This window comes from Macrobrachium nipponense, chromosome 28, assembly GCF_015104395.2.
Source record: "Macrobrachium nipponense isolate FS-2020 chromosome 28, ASM1510439v2, whole genome shotgun sequence".
Taxonomy (NCBI): domain Eukaryota; kingdom Metazoa; phylum Arthropoda; class Malacostraca; order Decapoda; family Palaemonidae; genus Macrobrachium; species Macrobrachium nipponense.
In genome coordinates, this window is record NC_087217.1 from 18,388,777 (window position 1) to 18,402,527 (window position 13,751).

At 34.0% G+C, this 13,751-nt stretch overlaps 1 protein-coding gene across 1 annotated transcript in view; it reads left to right on the forward strand.

The window, feature by feature from the left end:
• Nucleotides 1-13,751, forward strand: part of LOC135201917 (synapsin-like) — a 272,048-nt gene that overhangs the window by 137,408 nt on the left and 120,889 nt on the right. Inside the window, 3 exon segments of the mRNA XM_064231214.1 lie at nucleotides 3,404-3,418; nucleotides 9,770-9,908; nucleotides 9,911-9,981. Of these exon segments, the coding sequence (XP_064087284.1) occupies nucleotides 3,404-3,418; nucleotides 9,770-9,908; nucleotides 9,911-9,981 (225 nt within the window).

Here is a 13,751-nt window from a genome sequence, read left to right on the forward strand (position 1 = left end):
CAAGTGATTAAGAGAGAGAGTTGCCTGAAGTGAGTTTTGATTTGAAGGAATTTAAAGAAAGAAAATAATAAAGAAAAAAAAAGGACCGCTGTGATTTCACCCTCTCTCCTTTTTTTCTCTCTTTCTCTCCTCCCACCACCGCTTGCTTGCCCACTTTTCCCGCCCGCTCTTCCGTCCACCACCAACCACCACCACCACATCCTTCTACTACTCCTCCTCCTTCCCACTGCTGTAAAGGGTCGGAGATGGCAGCAAGAAAAAGCAACGACCAACATAGCAAAATCGCCTCAAAACACGCCTCAGCCACAGGGTCAGCCTCAGGCTGCTCAGCTCAGGCTCAGGTCAGGCTCAGCCGACGGCTGCACAGAGCCGACCTCAGGGCCAGGCGCCTGCGCCAATCAAGGCTCAGCCCAAGGCTCAGCCTCAACAGGTATTAATACTTCCTCCGTTACGATCGCCTGAGATGCATGACTGAGGGTTTTTTAGACGTGAGAGAAAACCAGTAGTTAGAAGATGTTAGAGCAAATCATGATAACAGATCGAAGAAAAAATGAGAGACGAAAAAAAGAACAAACGAGGCGGCTAACCCTTGATTAGAATAGCAAGAGGACCAGATATATATATATATATATGTGTTTAATTTTTTGCGTAGAGGAGTCCACTTCAGTTTCTTAGGATCTGTAGTAGTCGTCAGCAACCCAATGCAGTGTTATAGTAGATTCACATCAACTCTGCATTTGATGTCTAGGCCAGTCCCTTACGGCGCTCTGTATTGGCTGTTGCTAAGCCAATCACAGGGCTGGAAACTCTCGAGAGAGAGTTCACATAGACAGGATGTACTATGTTCCACCTCTCCTGAAAGACGTATAACCTTAGGAGAGGTGGAACATAGATCCTACCCATGTGAACTTTCAATTAGAGACTGAGAGTTTTCCAGTCCTGTGACTGGCTTATCAACAGCCAATCAGAATCGTCGTAAGGGACTGGCCTAGACAGCAAATGCACGGTTGATGTGAATCTACTATAGTACGTTTTTTTTTTCCTTTCTTGAGTGGAGTGCACGTTCTTCATACCACTTTCAAATCACTTTGACACTTTGATCTCTGGTCACACAGAAAGAATGAGAAATCTTTTTTGAGCCCCCCCTGTACTTTGTGGGCCGAAAGGTAAGTGGTGTGTTGGAATTTTGAGTAACCATTTAGATGGAGATTTAAAGCTGTACTACAGTTTTTTTGGGTGGCCCAAGATCTTCAGATCCCCCGTTTAGAAACGTTAAGCCATTCCATGTTTTTTTATTGCCATCTCAAAGAAAAATAATCATGAAATTATTACTATTAAATATACAGTCATATCTAAATATACGACAGATGAGTATTAAGTAAATCAGTGGACAATGTAATGCCGTTTCTTATCAATATTACTAGAACTAAATAAACGTTATAACCTCACTAATATTACTATTTAGTAACACTAATTAATATCATTAGAGCTGTAAGACTGCAGAACCACTAAACATAAAAGACTAAACAATAAACCAGTAAAAAGAGCAAATTTTACACTTGCTTCTTAAGCCCGATGCACCTAAGTAGACGCGAATGTGACACTTTCTGTTTATAAATAGCATGAACACAGGCACTTCCTCTTAAGTATCAATTTAATTTTAATTAGAGACTTGATATAGCAGTATTTTAGGCAAGAGAATTAACTGGATATACATGTATTTTTCATTGTGTTTATATATATATATATATATATATATATATATATATATATATATATATAGTATATACATATTTATATATATTTATATATATACGCACATGTATATATAGACATTGGAACACGGGATGATTAAGGACTGCATTTTATAACTAAATATATATATATATATATATATATATATATATATATATATATATATGTATATATATATATATATATTATGTATATATATGTATGTATATATATGTATATATATATATATATATATATAATGTATGTATGTATATATATGATATATATATACGTATATATATGTATTTATATATAATATATATATATATATATATATATATATATATATAAAATTGTATATTAGTTAATATATATAATATTATATAATTATATATATGTACATTTTTTATTTATTTATTTGTGGCAGTTAATTTGCTTGACGTTAACCATTTTCCAAGGAAAAATGATGTGAGACTGTCAAACGCTTTTCATCTCCCTTCATTCATTTTCCAGAATTTTAATTTTTTTTTCTACGTGATGTTACCATAGGCTTGGTAATGAGCATGGCATTCCTTACATACTAAGACAAGGAATACGTTTTTATCTTTTTTTGTTTTTTTTTTCGTGGCTGTTGGATCGCTTTTTCTGAAGTAGGGCAAACGTACGGAAACCGGAGTAGAGGCTGTTTTGTAGGGCATTTTATATTCTAGTGGAGGTTTTCTCATTTTAATGATGTTATACGTTAGATACTGTCATTCATATATATATATATATATATATATATATATATATATATATATATATATATATATATATATATATATATATATATATATATTTATATATTATATATATATATATATATATATATATATATATACATACAGACATACATACATATAAATACGTATACATATATTGTGTATATTAGCTCATATTTATACTTCGTATTCCAAAGAACTATAATCCTCTTTTTATTTTGTAATCTTATATGTTTTATCTTATCTTAGCAACCAATCCTTCTTTTAGCATCTAGCTGAGTCCTCCTGATTTCCTCACTTTTTCAAAAGTAACTTATCCAATTTTCGAATGTATTTCTTTCTGGTATAGTTAGCATCATTATGAACATCTCGGTCACTTCATTCCTCTGGACAGAAATTTATATATAGAAATATATGTAATATAAATATATTGGATATTATACATTATATATACATATATACTTATATATAAATATGAATATCAAATATTATATATATATATTATATATATATATATATATATATATAATATCTATATCTATATATATATATATAATATATAATATATATATATATACATATATATATACATAATATAAATATATATATGTATATATACATATACATATATATACAATATATATGTATATGATATATCAAATAATATATATATATATATATATATATATATATATATATATATATATATATATAATATATATATCCTCTAACAGGAAGCCTCCATGTATCATGATGTATAAAAAGATGAAGCAATGAGTTCCTCATGCCCTTTCATTCCACCCACACAAACAAAAATAAACACCATTTTTGAAGCTAATCCACTAATTGTATGTTTTTTTCTCTCTCGCTTTCTCTTTCGACCCTAACCTCCTCGTCCTCTTCTGCAGGCGAGGCCTAACCAGGTTACTGGTTTCATTGAAGTGGCTGATGATAATGATTTGATGATTAATCGTGTGATGATGACAATGATTGGTGATCATGATATTCGTTATTGCAACTCACTCGGTATTATGAGTTCCAACTTGTGGTGGCAGCCCTTTGAATCTCGCAATTGGCCAACGGTTTGAAAATTGATGATACCTATCCATACACAAGTGCAAAAATTAATGTGATTGAATACAAATAGATTGAAAATCTTGAATTTAGTGAATGACCATTTAATGTTGATTAAGAGAGAACCTATATAGCTTGTATTTCGTATGTCTTCTCATAGCTCGCATCATTCTAAGAGGCGTTGCAAAACTGCACGAGATATGAGCGTTATAAGCGTAATGGTATAGTTTTCCTTACCTTACATAAGCACCATGCTTTCTATTGTTATATATCATATATATATATATATATATATATATATATATATATAATATATATATATATATATATATGTTTGCGAGTGTGATGTATTTTTGTTAAATTAGATACATTTGCATTGCAATATAAAGATTCATGAAATCTGTTAAATTATTTCTCGCATGAGTTCATAGCTCAGAACAAAATACAATAAAAATAAGCCTCATTAAGAACCGAAAGAACCTGGTATACAAATATCAATTTATTTCCCAGATCAAAGACTTAAACCCCTAGAAAATCTCAATAAAGACATCTGTGCACACAAAATTTTTTCACGTCGAAAATGTAACTAAAGTCTACAAAACAATCATACGTAATCCAACTTGCACTGAGGCCATCACCAAAAGGTCTGACCGCCACAAAGTCACTTTCGTTTCAACCCACCTACTAGATCAAATGGAGTGTTCCCAGTCTCTACTGCTAAAGCCACACGCTAAAAAGGGGCATTCGTCCAGTAATGAATTCCATTTTCTTAGTACGTTTTCACTTGGGGATATTTTTGCCAATTTTATGGTCACCCCTGAATATTTTTTCATGTTCTCGCATATTTGTTATTTTGGGCACCTCGCATGAAGGTATTTCCTTCATGATGAGTTTAGAAAAAAACATTTTTTTTAACTTTCAATTTTAAAGCTTTTTTTATTTTATCTTTAAACTTCGCTTTGTTTTCCCTTTTAGTTTTTAATCATAACGATGGTAATCTCAGTCAAGAAAAACATCATATTGTTGAGCAAATTAAAATTAAAAGTTACGTTTATTTGTGGTATAGAGAGCGTTTTTCTTTACAGTATTTGTACGACGCACCATAAGCGTTATGAATACATTAAAGACAAATTTCCTTTGCTACCTAATTTGTGTTAATTTCACTTTTGGGCATTCAAAAATACTTGTAACGAAGGTTCAAAGCTGTATGAATACACACGTATAAATATTTACATACCCTAGCAAGAATAAATGAGAGAAAATGCTATGCTAAGATTAGATGATTTTCAAGGTGTTTTTTATTGTATACTATTGTCTGCGCATATTATTTAGCCACGACATAAAGAGAGGTAAAAATTCCCACGTGAATTCTGAATTATATCGACCGAGCTCGATAACGTAAAAGTAAACACAATGTCTTATCATATCTGAGTTATATTTCATCCCAATCAATAACGTCTAGATTATTATTATTATTATTATTATTATTATTATTATTATTATTATTATTATTATTATTATTATTATTATTATTATTATTATGGTGAACAATCCACAGTGGTGTATATATATACGTATATATATATATATATATATATATATATATATATATATATATAGATATATATATATATATATATATATATATATAGTATATATATATATATATATATATATATATATATAATTGATATATACACACATACTACACATTACACCACTGATGATGTCTTCGCCATTTAGTGACTCTTGTTATTATTATTATTATTATTATTATTATATTATTATTATTATTATTTTATTATTATTATTATTATTATTTTCGTCCCCAACGGAGCTTTGTGAGAGAGATATCGTACTTTGCCTTACGACGAGATAGACAGTCTCGCCCTCAGGAATCATCTCTCGGTCAAAATGCGAGAGACGTCGGGGATCGCTCCTATTGGCTTAAAGGGTCTTTCATTAGCTCTCTTGTGAATAATCAGCCAACGACTTTCTGCAGCAAAGTCGACAGTTTCGTATGCTTTTTATTAGGAAATTCGACTTTTCGCGTTTTTTTTTCTTTTTCTCGAGCTTCAGGTTGATTCCATCCAGGTGGTAGCTCTTTATTTGTCATCATTAATTAGTTTTACATTTGTGCAAAGGTGTTTGAAGTGTTTTTTTCCTTTCATTTGTTTAAATGAGTGATGTTGATAGTGATCAATTTGATACGATTTTCTTTGATAGCTCACTTTAACTTTCATCAACTTCCAAAATAACTTCTCTATCGTCAGTTTAGTATAATTGAAGGCAAAGAAGGACTTTGACAAAAAACCAACGTATTTAGAAATTCAATTCTTCGCTGAAGCCATTCCTAACGTTACAGTACTCTTGTGTGAAAAGAATTACGCTGATGAATCTATCTAAATTTGAATAATTTCGCTCTCAAGAATTTCTTGGCCGCCAAGTATAAACATAAATAAGATGATCAGTTTCATAATATGATTTTACCTGGTAGATCTTGTTTTAAAGTCAGACGTTGATTATCCAATTCGAGTGAAAATTTAAAATATGATATATTCAAACTCATAACGCCTGTACACCTCGATCAAAATTTCACGAAGAATTCTCTCACATTGACGCAAACATGCGATACTTAAACATATGTCTTCCTTTGATGAATTATTAGATACATAATTTTTTTTCCCTGTATCGAGGTATTTGATAGTTTGTCGTTTCATTTTATTATTTGGGCACATTTTGTAATAGGGTGTGGGTTTAAGATCTTGGATATACTTAGAAATTGTTCGTGTTCATTTTCTTTTGTTATTTGCGGTACATTTTATTCAGTTATGTACGTTGGTTTATTTTGTATGAATTCCTAAGTTAATGTATTCCCTTATGTGAGTGTAATCTTTGATTGCTTGCATCTAGAATAGTGACTGGGTTTATTTGATTTCAGTTCCTAAATTACTTTTCCAATAAAGAGTTTTCATGTTCCGTCTTCGAGCGGAACCGAAAACACAATCTTACCGAATTTTCCAGGTAACTCGAAATGTTTTCCCACCTGGAGCCTTGTCGACATTCTCCTTTTTTCTTTTCTTTTTTTTTAATAAAGCTGAAAACAATTCTCTTTTTTTTTGTGAAATTAATAAGGCTGAAAATCAATTGTCTTTTTTTTAATAAAGCTGAAAATCAAGTATTTTTTAATAAATTGAATTTTCATTTTTACTTTGTTGGTGGAAAGAGCAGCGTAGAGACTGGACGTAGAGAGAGATATTTAGTGCCCAATAGAAATCGTAGAATAGAAGTCTGCAACTTTAGAAAGCAAAAAAAGAAAATAATAATAAATATCACGACACAGCTACTACGACCAGCAATTCACAGTGACCTTACGCACTATTTAATTACGATGTATCCTATACTCCCCCCCCCTCCTTCAACACCCCCCCCCCTCTTCCCACCGTGCTGTATGTCAGCCTTAAAATACCTTAAAATACCGCACCTACAGTTTCTTAATCTGTCCTTTAGCAGATCAAGAAGTCCCTCAGGCACCTGTCAGTACCTCACTGCACTATTTATTGTTTTGTTTTTAAATGTTGTCCATTTCCACCGGGCGGGGTCAATTTTAGCCCTTAAAACACCACCACACCTTCGTGTATTACAAGGTACCTTTTAGCTAGATCCAGAAATCCTTTCAATTTAGGTCTAGTTCCCACGAGAGAATCGTGCCAATGTTTGGATGTAGAGTAGATATGTATAGACGAGATTTTGTTTACAAGTAGGACATAGCTAGAATTTCAGTTGTTTTCTCATGTTGACTGCCAGAGCATCACAAAACTCTCTCTCTCTCTCTCTCTCTCTCTCTCTCTCTGTTTTCCCTGCGTGAAGTCATAGAATTATCCCAGTCGCATCTTCATCCTCTCTCTCTCTCTCTCTCTCTCTCTCTCTCTGCGTGCAGGCATAAAATTATCCAGTTGCATTCTCTCTCTCTCTCTCTCTCTCTCTCTCTCTCTCTCTCTCTCTCTCTCTCTGTTTTCCTTGCGTGAAATCATAAAACTATCCAGTCGCATTATCTTCCTTCGCTGACGGTCACAGAATACCAGAAACAGCCAAAGAAAGAATAAAAAGTGTAGTTTTACCTTTAACTTATAAGATATCTAACACCGCTCGCGTTCTTCCCTACAGTCCTACTGACCATAAGTTACTGCGAGCGCGCTAAGTGGTACTTGGATGCCCAGTTGCTTAACAATTTTTCCGTCATGCAATCAGGACATTTCAGAGTTAAGCCCCACTTCGAATAAGGACACTATAATTGAATTATATCTGGCACTATACTTGGATTATATCTTTATCATGGTGTCGCTCCTACGGCGTTTCTCCCGTAACGGTATTTTCCTCCTCGAACGTAAGCTCAAATTCGTGTGACCCAAAGGAAGAGAGGGCGTTTACGATGCATTGATTATTATACTACAAAGAATGTTAATGAACAAGGCTGATATTTTGCGTCTGTGATCATTATACAGAATAGTGATATATATATATATATATATATATATAATATATATATATATATATATATATATATATATATATATATATATGAGAATATTTTGTAATTGATAAAGTATCATTAGTTACTTTCCCCCCAATTTTTTTTCGTTTTTTTCCACTATCACATATAAGAACAAGTTCGTCATTTATTTTAGTGAGGAATAAAAGTAATTTTATTGCGGCGTAGGTTTTTATTTTTTTATTTTTCGACAAGATCGTTCACCGTGAATTTCTTCATGATATCAACATTCTGAAAAAAACAATTGTCGTTAGAAACTGGGCGCAGTAAAATGCCATATACTGCAGTGTCCTTTAATTTTGGAATAAAGATTGCCTCTTAATTGTCATTTCCCACTGATACTGAAAATATTGGCTTCGTGAATATATATAAAAAAAAAAAAACATTCGTGTCTTTATTGAAAGTGATGCCAAATCCGTTAAAAGAAGGAGCGATACGACTATAATTTGAAAATAAACTTATAAGTATTACTTTTATATTCGTTTATCATAACAATATGAATTATATTCAGAGCGTTTTCACATCCACTGTGTGATAATGTTATGAAGTGCTGACCTAGCTCCCATATCCCTATCTGCCTCGGCCATTTAATTGATTCGCTTATACAGCACCTCGTAAAGTCGTTAGAATGGCCGCGAATGACCTTGGGTAATCGCCTACTTCGTAAACCCTTTGCTTCATAAATCCCCTGGTTAGTTGGCTCTTCAGAGGGAGTTTACAGCTATGAATCAAGTTATGTTTATTCTTTTAATTAGCTACTGAGGTGATAATACTTTTCTTAGCCTAATATCACTCTTTTTCCTTATCTTCAATAGATTAAGAATCTAACTCTCTAATCTAGTTATGGAAACAATTATTACTTAATGCGAGGTTTCAATGTCGAGGTTCATGTATCATTTTCTCATAGATAGTGCTTCGTAATGTACATAAGCTCTCGTTTTATTTCCTTCTTGTTTTTTTCCCTCTATACATTTTCTTCCTTCTCTTTCCATTTATTCCGCCATCTTCTGATCCAATCTTCATCAATATATTTTCCTTTAGTCCTTCCTGGCATTATCCTTTTTTTCCCCTTCGGAGTCATTCCTTCCCCTTTAGGTGAGTGTTCTTTTTTTCCCCACCTCGGTGATCTCTGTCGTAGCTTTCATCTTCCTCGTCTATCTTCCTCCTGATTCTTCACATCCAGTAATTTAGTTTCCTTCAGCCGCATGTAAGTGTAAGTGTCGAGCACATTTTAATATGTTCAAATTCCCCAATTTTTGTCCCGTCAAAAGAGATATTCAATTTTGAGTTCACAATTGTTACTTTATATATAAGTTCACTTTACGCCATTCATTGCACTGCACTTTGTGGCTTCTTATGATCATAATTGTGTGTAACGTCGCTTTGGAATTTTCTTAGTTGCAGTTTGATTAGAACATACAGTTAATTCAGATCACTCTTTTCCGTAAAGATCATATTTTATATATATGTATACATTAAACATCACTGATTCTAGAAAGAAAAAAAAACCTACGAGTTAGCAAAAAAAAAAAAAAAAAAAAAAAAAAAAATAAAAAAAAAAAAAAAAAAAAAAACCCTAAGACCCCTCCCCCTCCCCTAGACCCGAGCCTTAATTAAAAGTTTTCCCTTCGTCGGCGACTTCTTGCAGGTGAGCAGCAACAGCAGCAGCGTCGTTGGCAGGGGGAGGAGGTGGTGGGGCGGAGGGACCCAGTATGCTTCCAGCGAGACCTCGGCCCCTGCTGCCCCTCCTGCCCAGGGTAGTGGAGGGGGAGGCTTCAGCCTCAACTTCCCAGGCCTGTTCAAGGACGACCTCGGCGCCATCCCTCCTCGCCCTCCAAGACTCGAGAAAGCTTCCTACAGGTAAGGAGTGAGAGTGGGGAAGGAGGGGAGGAGAATGAGAACGAAAGATGAATAGCTGGTGTGGAAAGAATGATGAGAGGCGATTATTCAATAAGGAGAATGACGAGATTAAGAGTCATTCAGAGAAGATTAAGTGGTATGATTAATCTCAGTGGTTACTGAAGGAAAAATGTAGAATGATGAGCCGGTCTGAAAAGAATGATGAGATGTGAATAATGAAGTATATAATATAATAATTCCGAGAGGAATAAGTGATGTGATCAATCGTAATGATTAATGAAAAGATAAATTTTGACAAAATTTGATCGATGTTCTAAGTTACTGGCTTGATTATTACCACGAAATCTGGCTTAGGATCGAGTTAACGGACTAAACTTATTGTCAATTTCCTTAACGTTCAAATAGCAAAAATATTAAATAGACAGATATACCATAAGTTGGTAATGAATCATTTGCTTCTGACATCACTAACCGGTAGAATGTCGTTTTATAAACCATTCAGAATGACTGGAGGAATTAAAATGATTGAGAGTTTAGAGATAATTGAAAGACAAAATAATCAACGGTGTATTTCAAGTATTTGAACTTACTCTAAGTAAGTTCAAATACGTAAGAAACTTCCTTCGGTGTATTGGAAACAATTAATTTGATAATGAAATAGGATAAAAGAATGAGTGAAGTAAACATGGAAGTAGGGGATGAGCAGAACAAAGGATAATCATGAGAATTGCGTACATCCTGTAATTTTACTGACTTAGATACTTGTTCATAATAAATAAATGGTAAATGAGAAACACATACGATCAATTAAAAATAGAACATAGACAGCAGGTAGAACGATGATGATGACTTTGTACACACACACACACACACACACACACACACACACACACACTCACACTAACAAAACATAACAGTAAGAGAACAGTGGCATGTATGATGATGATCATGACGTATACTAAAAGAAAGACAATACGAAATTTGATTTTCGCGTTAAACTTTTTATAGGGCTTCAAATAAAGCCGGGCCGTCTCCTTTCCTTTGTGTTAATCCTGCTGCAGGAGCGTTTTATGCAATAGCTCGCTTGGAAAAATCATACCTGCCTATACAGTAATATAACGTTTGATTCAATTTCGTTCAGAAAAGGTCCCGTGAAACGATGATACTCGAATGAACGGAGTCTGTCGTATTTTCCATTTCAGGACTAATAGATGGTTGATACCAGGCTTTCAGAACTTTTTTTTTTTTTAATAGCAACCTTCTGATCCTATTCGTTAGGGGAGGCTTCAAAAAAACTGTTTTTACAGCAGGCTTCGAGAAACTGTTAGATGGTGGCTTCGAGAACTGTTTTATAGGAGGCTTCGAAAAACTGTTTTATAGCAGATTCGAAAAACGACCATTTTGATAGGAGGCTTCGAAAACTTAACCTTTTGTTTTATAGAGAGCTTCGAAAACGGTTAGACAGTAGCTTTGAGAACTGTTGTATAGGAGGCTTCGAAAACTGATAAATAGTAGGTTTCGAAAAATGTATTATAGCAGGCTTCAATAACTATTACATAGTACTATGACAGTCTTTTAAAACATTTTGATAGGAGGCTTCGAAAAGTGTTTTATAGCAGGCGTCTAAACATTTTGGTAAGAGCCGTTGAAAACTGTTTTATGCGAGGTTTCGAAAACGTTTAGATAGCAGGCTTCGAAAAATGCATTATAGCAGGATTCGAAACCTTTTCTAGCAGGCTTCTCAAACTTTTGATGTGAGGCTTCGAAAACTGTTCTAAAAGCTTCGCAAACTGTTAGATAGCAGGCTTTCTAAAATGTTAGATACCAAGATTTCGAAACTTTGAGTGCACACTCCAAAAACAGCTCGCTGGTTTTTCAAAACTCATAGATGGCATGCTTTCAAAACTGTTCGATTTTGTTTTCAAAACTGCTCGATATACTTCCAAAACTCTATGTTTGAAGATTCAGATTCCTTACGTGTCCATTTTAAATTGAGTAGAAGGAGGTTCGATTAAACAGAATCTGGTTGGCCGTTCCCCTTTATGGGTTAGTGTTGTCATTGCATCTCACGTGGCGCACTGCAGGCAGGCATTACTTAGGGATCTTTGCAACGTCTCTTCGACCCTTAGCTGCAACCTCTCTCCTCCTCCCGACTTTCTACCCTCTCTACAGCTGCTTCCTATTGCAACTTCGAGGTTTTCCTCCCGTTGCATCTTTCAAACCTTCTTTACTGTTACTTTCCCTTTCAGCGCTGGATGACCTCATAGGTCCCAGCACTTGGCGTTTGACCCAAAGTCTATACACTATTGTATTCTAGTCTATTCTAGTAATCCGTAACAAGGTGTTCAATAAATATTAAGAATGGCATCGTTACCTCTGAAAGCAAACGTTAGGATATCTGGCGATTCCCAAGGACTCGATACATATCGAGGACTTGCAGTTTCCAGGGAAGTAGCTTAAAGGCTTTTCATACAGATAATAACTGGTTGTTGTTGGACGCGGAGATTCGATACTTTGAGGATAACATTGTTTACTGTTGCTGCATTGCTCTGAAGGCTTTGTTTAATTCTCGGCGGACTTCTTGGTGCAAAATGTTTCAGTTTCTGTTGTTCTGTTGTGGTGTCACTAAAAAAAACAAGAATCCATTGAAGTGATACATTAAATCGCACATCGTAACAGCTAGATGAAGACGCATAAGCTTAAACTCGTGAATTCTATTTAGCTGCATCAGTATTCCTGAATCTTTCACAAAAATAAAAGAAGAAATACGGTATGTCTGTTTATTTAGCAAGATGAGTGGTAGAAGTGAAAGCGAACATTATGCAAGATAATGGAGAAAGAGAGACGGTTTTACGATATGCAGTGCTTCGTCCCTCGACAGGACTAGGACATAATTCGTGTTTCTTCCTTGCTAGAGAGACTCCGGTAAGTTGTTTAGAACTATCTCTTTCGGTAGGAATTCTCTGTAACTCTTCTTACTTTCTTCTTTATGAACACTATTCTCTGGAAGTTGAATTTCAAAGTCAATAGCTCGTGTGGACTTGTTCTGCATGAATAGTCTCATTTTTCTGTAATAATAATAATAATAATAATAATAATAATAATAATAATAATAATAATAATAATAATATAATAATAATAATAATAAACAACACAATCAAGAAGAAAGTATCACTCATGATGTCGCAATACCATGGGACACCAGAGTTGAAGAAGAAAGAGGGAGGGTAAAAAAATGGATAAGTATCAAGACCTGAAATAGAAATAAGAAGGATATGGGATATGCCAGTGGAAATTGTACCATAATCATAGGAACACTAGGCACGATCCCAAGATCCCTGAAAAAGAATCTGGAAAAACTAGAGGCTGAAGTAGCTCCAGGACTCATGCAGAAGAGTGTGATCCTAGAAACGACGCACATAGTAAGGAAAGTGATGGACTCCTAAGGAGGCAGGATGTAACCCGGAACCCCACACTATAAATACCACCCAGTCGAATTAGAGGACTGTGATAGAGCAAAAAAAATATTATATTATTATTATTTTGATTATTATTATTATTATTATTATTATATTATTGGATGATGATGATGATGATGATGAGGATGATGATGATGATGATGATGATGATGAGGCAGCATCAGCGGATTTGATTTTTTATATGGTCTTTTCAATTCTTCTTATTATTTTCTTCTCACAGATCGGAAATAATAAGAAGAATGAAAAGACCATTATATAAAGTCAATTCCGCTGATGCCGCCACCTCTTTTA